The following is a 16,470-nucleotide window of genomic DNA, read 5'->3' on the forward strand; positions in this document are numbered from 1 at the left end:
AAATGATGTCACACAGTAGAGAAAAAAAAAATCATTTACTTGTGATGAAACCAGCTAAAACCTGCCAATACTATTCTATAAAACAGTTATCAGTGATACTGATCTGTAATTCTCTGATTGGAGTATATACACCAAACATAATTCAACTGTACCAGGAAGGGCAGGTTAACTTCTCAATATCTACTCTTCAGAAAAAGAGTTTAATAGCTCTACCCACAACCAGCAAGAACTGCCAGAGAAAAGCGACAAAGCTATAAAATCTGAGGGACTGGCTTCCAAACTATTGGATATTGGATAAAGATGTGGCCTGCAAGCATCAATCTCAGCTCTGGGACTTTCTACAGAAGACACAGACTTTAAGTGCCTGGGAAATTTTCATCTGTGGCGAACAGATTGGTTTTTTCAGAGAAGCTTTTACACGATTAGTTTCTTAGAAAAAAAGCCTAGGTCTTCCAATTTACAAAGGGCAAGTCTGTGTGAACTTAAACCCTTTATGAGATTGATCTGGTACAGAGGGGTGCTGAATCATACTTAATCTTGGTTTGATTCTTCGGCTGTCACAATTATCATCCTGATCATTGCTGCGGAAAAATACACGGCTTAAAGTCATCACGGAACAGAGCAGCTCAACCCAACAGTGCAGCTTCTTTAATGCCAGAGGCCAGTGGAAAGCAGCCACCACCTCCACCTGCAGCCCAGTTCTGAGGATCCGCTCCCAAGAGTAATTGCTGAAAAAGCAGACCAAGCAAACAAAGACGTGCACGCTTCAGCCAGAGCAGCAGTGGAGGAGGCGACGCACGAGAAGCTGGCGACAGGGTGTTTGCAGTGCTCCTTTGCTGCTGCACATTTATTCATACCATACCTTCTACAAGTAAAGTCAGGACCCATGGCAATGTACTGTACGCCTGAGGGACACCAGCTCAAACTAGGAAGAGCAAAAGAGGCAAAGAAAGGAAAAGGGCAGTGATTATCGGATTGTTATGGAACATGGGGAACGTTAAAAGACTCTCACTTTCACATATCTTACAAAAACCCCCAACAAACTCAGAAATAATGCAGTAGCACATATCTGGTTACACAAACACATCACAGTGCCTCAAATGCCTGAGGTTACCACTGAACAAGGACAGCCCATGCTTCCCCCAAAACAACCCCATCAGCGAGTATTCAACGTACTGGAAAAAATACTCCTTGTGGGGAGAGAGGTTTTCGGGAAAAACAAGGCTAAAACATACCAAAGCCAATTTGTAAGTAATCACACACAGCCATTGTGTTAGTAATGATTAGTATTTTTCTGGTAACTCTCATCCTCAAATCAGAAAAAGAATCCCTTACAGATATTTAATAGTGTAAGTCCCCTCCACAGAAGTATTAATAACCTCAGCCTATGCTTGGGAAAAATAAGGAGAAAGATACATTCTTAAATGCTACACAGCCAGTCAGTGAAAGAGGCTGGAAGAAAAAAAAACCAGGCTAATCTTACGATTAATTTGGGATTAAACCACGAGCACTCCTGACCAGAAAACCTTTCATCTCCCATTCCCCAAGAGAGTCCCAAAGTTGCATCATGAAAGACATAAGAAATGCAAATACAGAATGCAAATATTTTGGTTGTTATTTTACACTGCATTTATTATTTTTTCTCTGTTAGCTCATGGCCCAACTGCAGGTTTTGCAGAAACAGAGAAATCCATCTTGTTGTCAGCTATGAGATTTAGATGATCCCTAAATCCTGAAAAAGCTGCTCAGGAAGCATACATTGTCTGAAGGGAGTTTTGCATCAGCACAGGTCCTGCTCCCAGGTCCTGGTGTGCAATCTATGCAAGGAGGGGACATGGACAGAGCATGCTTTGCTCCATGACAGGAGCCTATGAAAAGGGCAGAACAAATCTAAGCATTCCTGGACCAGGAATTGTGAGTGCCAGAAGCCTCTGAGGGCACACATGAAGGTTTAAACCCACTGAATGCATCATGTCCTGCCAAGCCCTCATATTGTTTCCACACACAGTGCAACACTGGAAGCACTCTGGAAGGGTTTGACAGTTGGTGTTCAGTGGTGGAGTTCAGGTAATTGCTGCCTGTTTTATAAAGGATGTTAGTCAGGTGAGGATACACCCAAAGCTTTGCAGCCAAAAGCCCCAGGTGTGCTTCACCAGTAGCTCTCAGCACAGCACTATAAACATTCCTCATGAAAACATTCCTTCCCATAACATGCCAATATTTCCAAGCACTTCATCATCCTCACCCAACTCAACCACAATGGCAGATGTAAATATTAGTGGGGAATAGCAGGGACTAAATACTTGTGTGAAAGCAGAGGCACCAAGTCCTGGCCACAGGAAATCCATCTCCATCACACACAATCTGCACTCTCAGGCTGGGTTCAGCCTCCCAGTGGGCCAGTCAGACCTGCTCAGGGGCAACTGAGAAAGCATCCCAAGGAAGGTGTCACACATGCTTCCCCAGACCATCTGCTTGTGGCCACAAGAGCACTGAGCTTGGTGGACCCTTTAAGATATGCTTATGTCACCTTGCTTGCCAAAATCACTCCTTTTTGTGTGGTCCCTTTTCAATCGAAGGAGAGAAGATTCTCCTCGCTAAAGAAATCATGCAATGTTTACACTAGACTTTAAAAGATGCCTCTATTCCTGACAATTGCCACGTTATAGTGATGATCCCAAATGCTAAAACTGCAAGGGAGGCAAGTGGAAGAGTAGAGAGAGGGAAGAAGAGGAGCCCTACACATGCAGCAGGAAGCCTGGAAGTGGTGAGATCTCAGGGAAGGAAGGAAGGAGATCTGTTGGCAAAGGCTGTGCAAAGCACTCTTGCAGAATCACAGTCCTACTGGGGAGCCACCCACAGCCTGTTGTCAACACCATAAAATCTTAAAAAGATCAATGCAGAGCTTGCAAAACTCCTTTATAGAAGACAGTTTGGGGAGGGGGATGAGCTGTTATCTACATCAGCCTTGTGCGAGAGCTTAAACTGCTGGAATCAGATTCAGGCACCTGCTCTGCAAGTGCAGTTAGAGAGGATGATCCCAAAATGGTCTGGAGACCAGAAAAAGTGAGAACGTGTTTATGAAAGGATTATCACACATTTCAGCTATGACCAAGTATTCTAGACATTTTCTTTATTCCAGGTGTTAGACCAGTGTTTCAGGATATTTTCGCTCTAATACTAACACAGCTCCTACAGAGGAGCCTTAAGAGACCACTGATAAAAAGTTCACTTGCATGAGCTGAGAAGACAGACATTACACTGCTTCCTGCTGTGATGCAAATAAAGTGGCTTCTTCGAAGTAAAAAAGCATGTTCTTTCCTGTGCCTTTTTTTAAGTTCTTTTTTTAAGAGTGCTCTCTTGAACTCTACAGTGCTGCTAGGGTTCATTCATGCTGATGCATGGTGAGCCATGGTGATTTTTTTGGTCATAACATCATGGTAACATTCTTTTCACACGTGGGAATGTGGTAATTTGTTTACACCCACATCACCCCATCCCTGTTTCAAGTGAAGTGAAATCCTGAGCTAACCTGGCAGAGGAGGGGAGGCACTAGGCTATGGGAGTGAGACAAGGCTGAACCACTGAAGGGCAGAGGTTAAACTTCTCTCTTTTCTTCAGCCTAAAATGTCTAAGTGTGGACAGTCCACATCTGCTGTGCCAAAAATTAAGTATCCTCTTTCATATACTAATAGCCAATGCAAAGGTTACATGAGTGGAACTGCGGATCTGTGGGATGGATGAGAAACTGAAAGTTTGTTACAGAGAGGAAAAACACATGGAACTAAAGAGAAAAGCACACCTTATTTTCTATTTTTTTAGGAAGATGGTTATAAAAACTATCAACATTAAAGCCATTTAATTCAACCAGCTGCAGATCTGAAGGGTGTTCTCCAACTCTGAGATCGTGTCTGACCCATCCCCTCCCCAGCTGCCCATCCTGCAAGTCCTGCCAGGAGTCCCTGATGTGCTTCAAATCACACACATGCTCCCAGGTAAATAACTGTTTTAACACAACTCCAAATCTTACACGTGGCAAAGGCCAACAAAATCATATCTGAGATTTCTCTTCATTATTAACATAACATCCTGGAGAAAACAGCTCAGGCATGTGCTCTGTGGGGCACAAAACCTGCCCTGGGTAACACTGGAGAGGGAAAGCAGCCAGGTGGGATGCACAGCTCTAATGCCAACACTTCCAGAGGTACGACAGGTTTACTAACATGACAGTATGGAGTTAGTAGACATTCAAACACAAAACAGTTAGTCACATTAGTTGGCTTTGTACCTTCTCCTATGAATGGGAGGCTTCTTTATACCATCCCCCAGAATTCGCATTGAACTGAAAATGAATCATGGAGAATGGTCAGCAGCTTGAATGAAACAAAAAGAATAACAAATGGCAGCTAAAGGATTAATATCCCCAACACACAGACAGAGGGAATGGACATACAGGGAAAACACAAAATGAAACATGAAAGGAAGTAATGAGTCTCTGTGTTCCTCCTCTCTTTTACAAATAAATCTGGGGTTTGGTTGGTTTTATTTCATACAGAAACAAGGCTGCACAGGTATTGACCATGCTGCAACTTTGCTGCTGCCAAAGCCAGGTCAGTTTAAAGTTTAGATAAGGCCAGACTCTTTGACAGAAGCTGTTAGCAATAGTGATTAACACCAGCTCCAGTTTTGCAGTGCTTAATCCATCAGTGAAACACAAGGGTGTTTCTTTCCCCAGCCCGGACATTAAACACACACTGCAGCATTGTTGAAAGACAGGCATTTCAAATCTGCTACGAATGTCAGGAATTAACTGAAGGATGAACATCCTTTTGTGGCAGCCTTGTTGGTTTTCTTTGTATTTTTAATAGCAAAATGTAGACATGAGGATTATCTGTGAAATGCATTTGAGGAAAGAGGGAAAGTGAAGGGGAACTGAGCATCTTTTCACATTTCATTTAAGATTATTACATTTTTTTCCTGATCTTTTTGGTGAACTAACTCTTACATTCATCCCTCTTACAAACAGAAAACATGTAACAGTGGAAAAGATAAAATTTTACAAAAGGCTGATTTTTTTTTTCTGTAGGCTTTTTGGTTCCTGTATCAGCACCTCTATCTAAGCTTGACTTAGCTATCTGTGTCATCAGGGTAGAGACTATTTTTGGTGTGGATGGGGGCTGGACCAGGCTCCAAGTGTTTGCTGGGGCAGGAAGCACCTCTCAGAGCTCAGCTGATGGTGTGCTCTGTCCCCTCATTCCTCTTCCTGCTTGCACAGCCCAGTTCTGATCCTTGGCCTGGTTTTGGTGGCAATTACCCTTTATTTGGTTATTTTTCTCCTCATTTAGTGAGTTCAACCTGCTCACCTACAGAGCAGAGAAGTGCCACAGTGCCCAGAGAAGGGGGGGGAGCACAAAGGGTGGCAGGTGGTGGGAGCAGCACAGATCCAGCCCATCAGCAGGACAAACCTCAGCCAAGGCTTGTGCTCTGTGTTACTCCACTTCAAAGGTTTGCAAAAGTCAAGCTGCAGTAAGGGCTTTTCCCCTTCAAATGGAAAAGCATCTACTGCATGTGAAATAAAGCAATAAGCAAACACTCTGAATTTAACTGATTTGTGTGAAAGTCACTTATTTGCACTTCACTTCCTCAGTATTTGTTGTTGCTCACTAAGCAACGAGAGCCTCAACATCACAACAGCTATGAAAAGAACAAAGAAAACAACAAAACAACACAGCAAATAATCCAAATTCCTTTCTAACAGAAGCATAAAAACAAACATGAACCTATCAGCACCACAGACCCACCCAGCTTTTCTTTTTTAATTAACCTACTGTGACAGCTATCCGTATGTAGCTGCAGCCCTATATACGAGAACATAGGAGAACAATTACCTTAAAGTTTACAACAATTACTTTTAAGTTCCTTTAAATTAGATTTTCTTACACTTACAATGAATGTATTTTCCCATCCAGAAACAGCCTCCAAAGTGTGATGCAGGAGAATTTAACCCCATTTGTTCAGTGTTAACAGTGATTGCCAGCTAGGCAGTTGATTACCCTCAGAAATCCTTATGCATCAGGTCCTACACTTAAAAATAAATCTCCCCAAATGAGTTTATGGACTCATTTTGTCATAACTTTGCAGGTATGCTGACCCTTTTGTTGCTTTTAAAAACTGATGAGCATTACTTATTTAAAAATTACGTGAGGACCAGGAACGAAGCCCAAAAAAGGTGACAGTGTTAAACAACAACAACAACAATAATAAAAATCTTTCACTGTATGTTACTTAGAGGATCCTGAATGGTTTTCAACATTGATTTTAAAACCTGAAGGGTCTACAACATTTCTTTAGTGGTACCCACAGCTGCTGTGTGTAAAGGATTCACACATTCCTGATGGGAGGCTGCTGCCTCTCCCTGGATTATCCAAAGGGGTCAGTAAGCATTTTCAGGAACCCATTGTGAGCGGCCAATTTTAATTTAATGCCATCCAACCCCACATGGAATGGCTCTGTTTCTGTTAACAGCACAATGTTTGCCATGAGGACACACCAGGCAGCCCAGAGAGTGGCACTGCCCTGCACACCTGGGCCTGCAGCTTCTGTGAGCTGCAGGGAGGATATGGCACCCTGACCCTGCTAAAGCAACTGGCCATTCCTGCTCTGAGAGCATCAAAGCGTGTTAAAAACACTGGCCAAACCTCCACTGGGCTCAGAACACGCAAGGTTTGACCCCAAGCATCCCACAGCCCAAATGCTGAACGGTGCAGGGCATGGCAGGGAACCTCACACCAATTACTACTTCTTGGTGTGCATCTTCCTTTATTCCACCTTCTTCCCCACTGAAACAGGGGAATGAGCAACTTTTCTTCCCACAATCACTTGGCACCAGCATGGACACACTCACACGGCTCGTACACCTCTCTCTCTTGTACCTTCTGAAAGAACAGATGGGAAAACTTCCCCTTTGAATCTTCCTGAACAACACCAGGGACATCTGTGATGGAACTTACTGTCTATGAAAGACCAAGGTGGAAGCAGTTCTGTGAAACAGGCAGGACCCATCTCACCATTATGAAGAGCTTCCACAAATTTTTTTAAATCCCGGTGCCTGCGTTATCTCTTCATACAATCAGAGCAATAATGGTCATGTTTATTTTGTGGTCAGTGAGATTTAACACTCCAGTAATTCCTTTGTACAGAAGGGGGTGGTGACAGTTCTAATGGAAGACCTGTCTCGAGGTAATTCCATTTACTCTGGAAAGCTCAAGCATACTGTAGCTATTAAGTACTTTAATCCTGAAAGTTAATTTAAGAAAAACCAAACAAACACACATTAGGAGATTGTTTTAACCCCTTCAAGTGAAAAAGAAATAATCAAAAGCAACGTCCTCACTCTTCAATTCTATCATGCCAGGTTTAAAGCTCAGATAAATATGCATGAGTGGGTGCAGAGTAAATCACAGCAGCTCTTCACTCACCTCCTCTGATTGATTTCTGCCTCGTTGGTGGCATTCTTCCCCGGCCCCCAGCTGTGCCGACGGAAAGGGGACAGCGGCCGCATGGAGTTGCGTAAGACGGAGGAAGGAGTGGGCACGTCCGTGATGCTGTCCAGCTCCTCTTCCTTCTCTCCTCCCTCTGAGGACACCATGTTGGTGCAGCTGCCATCCAGGCTGTGCCTGTCCTTGGGCTGGGCAAAGCTCCCCGTGGGTGGGAAGGGAAGGGACGTGTCGCTGCCCAGGGATGAGTTCCTCTCCAGGGACATGGTGTCATCAGCAGAGGAGCTGGAGCTGGTGACATCGCATGCAGACTGCTCCTCTTCGGGCTGCTGTGGGTAAGGGAAATTATAAATAAGTTAAAGTAGAATCATAGAGTGGTTTGGGTTGGAAGGGACCTCTAAAGATCAGCTAGTCCAACACCCTTGCAATGGGCAGGGACATTCTTCACTAGATCAGGTTGCTCCAAGTCCCATCCAACCTGGACCTGAACACTTCCATTGAAGTGAATACATTTAACATTTTAAATAAATGCAAATATTTTGCATTTCACATGAGCTGAGAGATTTCTTAGTCGATGGCATAAGGCAAATTAACCATCATAGAACTGAGACTTTTTGCTCTGTGCAAGGTAATTTCTTCCACCCCACAAGTCCCTGGCTGCCATTACCTGGGCTCACAGTTCAGGTTCTCTGCCTGCCTTCCTCTCCCCAGTTCTATATTTCATCCTGCACAGCAAACCCCGTTCCTCTCACCATTTCTGGCTAAACCTGTTATCAATCAAGGTGCCATAAAACTGCCAAAGGTTTACTGAGAGCAAGTAATGGGGAAGAGGGTTATCACAACTCCTGATGATAAACTCCAGCCTCTCCTGTGGGACTGGGATGGGCTTGTAGAGCTCAAGGGCAATGCACTGTTCCACTGCATCATGCAACACAAAAGGGAGAATTACTCAGTAGCACAAAACAGACAGAAAAAAATAAAAGCTTAATTCCCCATCCCCCACTACTTTCCATTAAGCAGAAAGTTAATACCAGGGTTTGCAGCATCTTTCAAATCCAACTGTCATCGAAAAATATTGTTCTACAGGATCAGCTGCTCTGTATTACAGATTTTGAGTCATACTGTAATTTTTGGGTTTAGTTTGTTCCAAAAGCAGTATGTAGAAGCCAAGCTGGTTCTCTCTGGCCAAAGGCCACATGCTGACCATACAACCCCAGAAGAGCCCGTGCATATTCCATGTTCTCTGTGGCCACCATAAAAAACACAAGCATCTCTCTGACATCACCTCCAGTCTGAAACGGTGTTTGCCCCGAGGGACTGACATGGGAAGTTTCAATTTATCCTCCTGCAGAGCCCTGTGCTGTATCATTTAAATTAATACCAGGCAGAGTGCTCTGTCAGGCCATACACAACAGACCATTCAGCAAAGCCCCAGAGGTTAATTGTCCTCACACAGTGGGCTCAGGGGGCTGGGCAGGAATTGAGTGCTCGAGGGACTGCAGGCTGTCAGCAAGCATTTGGCAGAAGACAACTGGCTACAAAATCCTGTTCTTGGAATGGAAAGATGGGCGTCAGACCCCATGGAGGGAAGGATGAGCGGGAGCAGTGTTAAACAGTCCAGAGAATTCTGGTTTTCTGTGCTTTATTTGATGGGCACACACTATAAGCAATAAGCTTTTTCTTTAACTGAAAAAAAGGAACTGAGATATTAAAAAATCTTCTAATCAAATATTTCCCGATCCAGAGAAAAGCCCTGTTTCAAGCTTAGCTATTTTTTATTCTTAGTTCAGTTCAACAGGTACACAATAATGTTCCTAAGATGATTTAACTAAATGCTGTCACACCACTTCCCTTCTCACATCCATCAAAGGGAAAAAAAAGACAGCATCCACAGCACAACACCAAAGTACAAGAACCTTTTAAACACAAAGTAGTAAAAAACACACTAAAAATACATTCCTCCAAAAACATTCACGTCACATTAAGGTATTTCAAATATTAATGGTGAATTTTGGAAAATGTGTTCTGTAAACTAGTCAACTATTGGATTTGATACATTTGAATAGGAAGTTGAGGTTTAAAGAAAAGAGAACTGAAATGGAAGCCCTGTAAAGTTTTTTGATGATCAGCATTATTCAAGATAATCTGATATTTGTGTGAGTCATGATGAGAGCTTACTGAATTGCTTAAACACAGACAAATCAAGTAGTCATTATGTGGATAATACTCCTACAGTGGAGGAAACAGGACAGGAAAATTCTGTCAGACATTAAATCAGGCTGGATGGGGCTTTGGAGCAACCTGGTCTAGTGGGAAGGTGTCCCTGCCCATGGCAGGGGTTTGGAACGAGATGAGCTTTAAGACCCCTTCCAACCCAAACCATTCTGTGATTCTGTGATTGGGGCAGCAGAGCAGGAGAGGAGAGGAGAGGACTGACTTCCCCCCCTTCAGCTGTGCCAAGTATGGGACAGTTTGGAAACTTTCAGTCTGGATGCAAATCCAGAAACAATAGTTCAGAACACCAAATTATATAGGGAGGAATTAGAGTAAGAAGAGGAATTTTTATTTCCCAGATGAGAATACTGCTGCAGTTCGAAAGGCAGAACAAAACCCACTTCCCTAACAAGGGAGATTTATGGCTTTTATCGCAAAATGCAGTTCAAGGAGACGTTTGAAAAAAGGGAAATACATTTGGTCTGCTTTAACTTTTACCTTGAGCATTCGACTGACAACAGAACACAATAAACAATTCCCTTGAACTTGTGGCCCATGCTTATTCTTCTAAAAATATTCTGCCGTCATTGCAATGATTTTTCTTTTTTTTTTTGAACTAAAAGAAAACCGTTAATATGGAAGAGGACTCTGTCTGAAAAATGCCAAGTGTGGCTGACAAATCAAAAACACTGATACTGTAGCCACCACTGCCAAAACTTAACTACCTGGCCAAGTAAATATGCATTGCTCTTTAATCCTATTTAAGTAAGGAAACACCACGTTTGCAGAACAGAATGTGTTCTTTTCTTACAGGAAAAAAGAAATATTAAAGAAAACTAATTTTCTTCAAGTTGGGCTTGCTGGATTGCATCTCAGTGAATACAGGCTTTAACTGTGACCATAAACCTCATGGCCAAAAAGAGCCGTTACAGACATTTGGTAATGAGCATTTTCTTTGCCCTCAGTATTTGCTGAGAAGCTTGTAAGAAAAAATAAGAGAAAGTGTAAAAGTGAGTATTCTGAGAAAGGACACATGTAATTCTTCATGAATAGGGATAACAGAAATCACTGGGATGGTGGGGGTATAAGACAACTTATTCAACTAAATCCCTCCACTGTAGGAGGTCTTGATAAGGGGAATTAAAATGTTCTTTCAATCATTTCTATGATGACAACATGCAAAGTGCTGAGACACAAACTTTCTCTGTCCCTTGACCTTCGAAGACATTAAAGGTGTTAAGAGTATTTTTAAAAAGAAGATGAAAAAAATTAAACCTTGAAACCCTGAAGTTTATTTGGAATACCATTCCACTAAAGGAGTCAACACCTTTAGTTGGCTTGATATATAATCCAGCAGAGTAATTTTTTGTTTGGATTTGCCTATGGCTCCAGGTTCCCTAAAATTAACCTCAATAGTGGCCTTCTATTAATTATTTATCATAAATTTTATAATTAGGAGTGGAGGTGAAAGCCTTTCCCTTAAAATTTTTATTCCTTTGGGTTTGTTTTTTTTGCACAGCTGTCGGGGTTTTTTTGTTTGATTTTTTTTTTTTTAAGACATACAACAACTCTGCAAAAATAAATGCAAAACATTTATGTATTTTTGTATTTTCTTTGAGCAGACCAAAACAAAGGCAGAAATTAAACAAAACTCAAGACACTGCATTGCAACCCCTTCCTTTGGCAATGATCTCTGGGTTCCTGACTCCCTCCATCTGAATCATTTCCCAAGAGGCACATTAAAAAGCTTCCCAGCAAGGCTGGACTTCGGTGGCTGGTTAGAAGTTAAGATGAGCAAAGCGTATGGGCTCCACCCCAGGATGTTGCCAGATGATTGTGAGAAATGACCTTATGCAGCATTAATCATTCAAGGAGGAGGATGCTGCAAAGCCTGCCCAGATGGCTGTCTGGGACAGAGAGGGAAAAGCAGGATGATGAGGACATGGGAATGAAGTGCTGATGCACAAAAAAAAAAAAACAACAAAAAAAACCAAACCAACAAAAAAAAAGCCAAAAAAACCTCAAAACATTTTGTTTGCATTTCCAAGCCATAGACTTGGAAGCAACTTCTGCATCTCAGTGACAGCCTTTTCTAAAGTCTGGAAAAAAGGGCAGGTTTTAGTGCTAAAGCTCCCTGAACCCAGCAGCTCATGTTCCACAGCTCAGCACACGTCCTTCAGAGAGAGAGAAATGAGACAAGCACAGGAGATGGGAAGGAGATGGGAGAGGAGCACGCACCAAACACCAGGGACAGAGTAAGGCACCTGCAGATTTTGTGACCCCACAGACCCCAGTTCTTCGTGGTCCTGGGACAGAACTAGGGCTTTCAATCTATGAATTTCAAGTGATGTCTAAGGAAGCAGCCCAAGGACCCTGGACAGACAGCGACTTGTTCTTCTACATTGATTTTAAAGTATTAAGCAGTTAACAAAGAAGGAGTTATTTCTACAATTAAAAAAACCCCACAAAAGCAACTTCAGTAGACCAACGTTCAACTCTTGCTCCACAGAAAGGGGAAACAAGAAAGGAACTAATAATAACAATAATCACCGTGACATTGAAAGGTTTGAGATCCTCTTTTTGTTCATAAACGTATTCTGTCTCTTCCCGATTTGATATGGAAACTGTACTACTTCATAGGTTTATAAATAATCAACTATAGCCAAGACAGGCATTTTAAAATATTTTTCAGAAAAAAGATTACAGCCTAGACTTATTCTGGTGGTCATTAAAAATATCTATAATTTGCACTTCTACCACCCTGACTCAATACCCTAAAATCAAAAAAGATTTAATTTAGGAACAAGCTCACAACACTAAACTAGTGTTTCTGGTCCTTTAGAAATAACTTTAACTGCAGAAAAAATACTCAGATAAATCCTGAGAGAGGAGACATGGAATCAAATTGGTCAGGAAAACAAAGACCAATAAAGCAACTGAGGCTGAGATTAGCTTTGAATAACTTCTTAAACTCAACTCAGGAACCTTTTGAAGCCATTTGTAGACAAAGTCTGCAACCCACTCCATAATGAGAACAATGCAAAGGCTACTAAATCAAGAAATTCCCTTTCTACAAAGAAAAAAATTCCTGCCTCTGCCCTCTCTCCACAGGCAACTGAAGATCTGCTTTCCCCATCACCTCCTCCCTTCCCTATGGCATCCCTGCTACACTGCACTACCTATTCATCTTTCTTTCTCATATTTGAAGAGGGAAACTTTCCAGATAAGAAACGGTAAAAGCTAAAATTCTGTATAATTTAAAATTTGCTGCATTCCCACTGCACTGTTCTTCCACATCTTCCCATACAAGCATTAAATCAAACAGCAGCTGGCTGTCGCAATCCGTGTCACTCTACACAAGGAAACTGAAGACAGTCTGCTCTGCCAAACAGCCTTGTACTCTGACAACCCAGGATCCCAGATCCTTTTGACAGCACGATGGGAAAGGGTGAGGCTGGTGAGCTCTGTGCCCTACCACATGCATTAAGGATGACTTTACTGTTCATTTATAGCACATGAGATCACTTAGCCTGGGCTTTGGTGTTTCCCATCCTGCTGGAAAATATTCCCCCCCATCTGATTTGATTTCAGCAAACAGAATTCTGCGTCATTTGATACATTTCTCAGAAAGCCAGTGTGAAAGCTACTCCAAGAGTTAAGGTTTTCAGAGTAGAAGCTGTGCCTGCTCAAATCTGTGAGCTGCAGCTGAACCAAATGTGATTTCATGGATACCAAAGTGATGGCTGCTCTAAAGAAGGGTCACATCCCTTTTGATTCTACATCACTACATTCTTTCTGGATGCTTTTTCACCATCTGCTTATGCCAAGAAGAATACAAATTACCAGCAAGACGATTCTTCAAGAGCAAAAACCTAATGACCCCCTGGAATAAATTCAGGCTGCTCTGACGTAGATGCAAAAGACTGATGCCAAAGGGAGGCCAACTCTGTCTCTCAGGTCTCTCCCACTCCTCCTCCTCCTCAGCAACACAAAGGGCACAGGGATGACTAAGGTTAGCAATGACTTCTGTTGTTGATTTTAAGCAAATTTGAAAACACTTTCATTCTACTTGCACACAAACAGGCATTAGAGCTATGTCGCCTAGGCAACAAAACTATTCCCTGGAATTGGCCTGAAGTATTCAGAGTGAGTGCTTCCTTCCTATGACACTGAATTTACAGAAAAACACTGGTTCCTCTGAGAATTACAGTACATAAATCTGAAGGTGTCGGCGCAGAGGTCACAGTTTGCTGGAGAAAAGCCCTTTGTTACACGAGTTAAAGATGGATTTTGTATCGTCTGCGCAATCCCTAATGACCTTGCAAGAAAATCCACCTTTTCAACTGTTCCTCTGGTGCCTGATTTACTTTTGGACAGACAAAATTACTTTCATGTTTTTACCATAGGGGACTGCACAGCTTTTGGAATTCTGCTGCAAGTAAATACATCCCTCATGTTGCTGCATCCAAGGAGGAGACCGGATCCTTCCCATCTATTCCGTTCCAAGAAAATCGCTTCCATGTTTCCAACTCATCAGTGAGACCAAGATGATCTACGTCTGCATATGGGTTTATCAGGGGCTTTTTTAACCATATCCCAACCAGGCTTTCTTACCTTCCCAAAGACAAGGTCCTCCATCCCATCACCAGACAAAGGGAAGAGGTCGGACTCACTCCCAGACTCTCTTTTAAGACCACCCTGTGATGAGGCACAGATGCCACTCAGCCCATCATCCAAGAAGTTCTCACACTCTGCAGGAGCAAAGCACAAAGAGTCACAACCTGAGGCTTTCTGTAGCATCCACACATCCAGCTCTCATTCTCTCAGTGAATTCCAGGATTTAAAACACACGGCTTTAGAAATAAAGCTTTATAAATCTGTTCACCTCCAAAAACTGCCTGCGAATTCTCAAGTAATTTATTCCAGAGTTTAAAACTCCTTTTAAAGTGCATCACTGAAGTACATGGTGCAAACTGAAATTCTGCATGAAACAGCTGTAAACACGTGTAGTTTGAGGTGCTGATAAATATATTACATATGAGGTATCACATACACTGCATAATGGGATGCTTCCTATCTATTGCAACAACTGCAACATTAGATTAATATTCAATAAATGTAAAAATGTAACTTGTCAATATTAGCTTTCTTCCTCAAAGAATCGATTCCCTCTAAATGCCAAGGTGCTTTTAGTGCGTATTTGGACAATTATTTAATTTCTTCTTCTACACTTCTTACTGAAAAAGCAGTCGTGTGAATTCTACGACAAGCTTTTCTTAAGATTCAAAAATAAGGTGATTTTTAAAAAACATTCAGCTTTCATAACTCCTGACATTGAAACATAAGCACGTTGCATCTCTTTTCTTCTCAAATGCTTCCAGCTGTTTGTACTGGGTTAATCAAAAGCACAAAACTAGACTGCAGCCCCTGCAAAAGCCCTCTCTTTCCAAAACCTTTAACAGACAAGTATTTGCCTGAGAAATGCCTGCACGTATTTTATTTGTTCATCCTTCAGTCAAAAGTGTTAATGATAATTTTGGCAATAATTGAACACTCGTTTTTCCCAGTTTGAAATGTTTTCTAATTATTAGTATTTAAAAAAAAAAAAAAAAGAAAGGTGCTATTTTCCAACCTGTTCTAACTAAACAGATCCAAAATGTGCTCAGCTGTCTGGAGAGGAGCCAAGGCAATAAAATACTGGTTCACTCTTAAATTACACCTCACTAACTCCAGCCTTGGTGACATCAAGCTTAAAAATCACTGCAAGGACAACAGGTTTGGGTAGCTTAAGGTCACCTCTTTGCCCTCCCCATCCTTAATCTGTGCCTGACAGCAGCTATGGAACACCGCAGTCACATCCCAACTGATGGGAGTGACTCCACTTCTGGAGAAAATAACATTACTTTGAAAGTGGTGGGGTTGTCCCCATTTAGGGCAGGGGGAGTTGAAGCCAGTCAGAAACCCCATTACCCCATAGAGGAATTTCCACGCTGTGCAGAATTGGAAAAGCACTTATTGGATGCTGCAGCTGCTCCTGTTCCCCTTTCGGTAAACCTGGAAAATCTGAACTGCTTTTCCATCACCAAGGGGGAGACGGGAGGGGAGAGAAGAAGGGGGGGAATAAAGGGAAAGAAGAGACGGAGAGGCTGTGAGGATGCGGGCCAGGTGCCGTTCATCCAGCTGGCAGCCAGCACAGCATGTCCACAGCCCAGACTGAAAAACAAAGGGGCTCCAGCCACGTTCCACTGGAAAATCAGTGGGGACAGCCCAGATGTGCTGAGGGATGGATACCTCACCCTGAGGATAAAGCACGAGAGTCAGCGAAGCCTCCTCGGCAGGAGCCTCCCAGGGGCAGAGGAGATGAAGTGGCGGGGAAGAAGGATAAGGAGCAGGGTGATGGGGAACCCCCCAGACACCTCAGCTCATTTGTCCTGAGAAACTCATTCCCAAACCTTCTCTTCCCTACACTCTTCCTTTATCTTTGGCGGGAGGCATGCATATTTTCCCCATTTTCTCCCTCCCCTTTTCTCAGTTTGCCGGGTTTGTTTTGAACTGCGCAGACATCGCACAAAGCCAGGCTCTGTCTCTCACACCCCGGCAACAGCTCTGTGCACAATGTAAAGGCAAAAAAAAATACAGAGAAAAAAGCCCTAGGAAGAACATTTCCAAGCAATCTCTTCTGTACATTTTCCAGACTCTGGTGTCCTCCACGCCAGGGCTGAGGCCTCCAATTCCATGCTGATAACCACGTATCTGCTAC

General features: G+C 42.7%; 1 protein-coding gene across 7 annotated transcripts in view; it reads right to left on the reverse strand.

The window, feature by feature from the left end:
- Positions 1 to 16,470, reverse strand: part of AKAP13 (A-kinase anchoring protein 13) — a 202,319-nt gene that overhangs the window by 40,900 nt on the left and 144,949 nt on the right. For 4 of the 7 annotated variants that reach the window (XM_039557341.1, XM_019280882.2, XM_019280881.2 and 1 more), the window contains 4 exons: positions 14,325 to 14,461; positions 7,479 to 7,825; positions 4,289 to 4,342; positions 863 to 925 (listed from right to left, as the gene is read on the reverse strand). In XM_039557341.1, coding sequence (XP_039413275.1) covers positions 863 to 925; positions 4,289 to 4,342; positions 7,479 to 7,825; positions 14,325 to 14,461 — 601 coding nt within the window. The remainder of the gene's footprint in view (positions 1 to 862; positions 926 to 4,288; positions 4,343 to 7,478; positions 7,826 to 14,324; positions 14,462 to 16,470) is intronic. The other 3 variants (XM_039557342.1, XM_039557343.1, XM_019280884.2) reach the window with 3 other exon arrangements.

This window comes from Corvus cornix, chromosome 10 (genome assembly GCF_000738735.6).
Source record: "Corvus cornix cornix isolate S_Up_H32 chromosome 10, ASM73873v5, whole genome shotgun sequence".
Classification (NCBI taxonomy): Eukaryota; Metazoa; Chordata; class Aves; order Passeriformes; family Corvidae; genus Corvus; species Corvus cornix.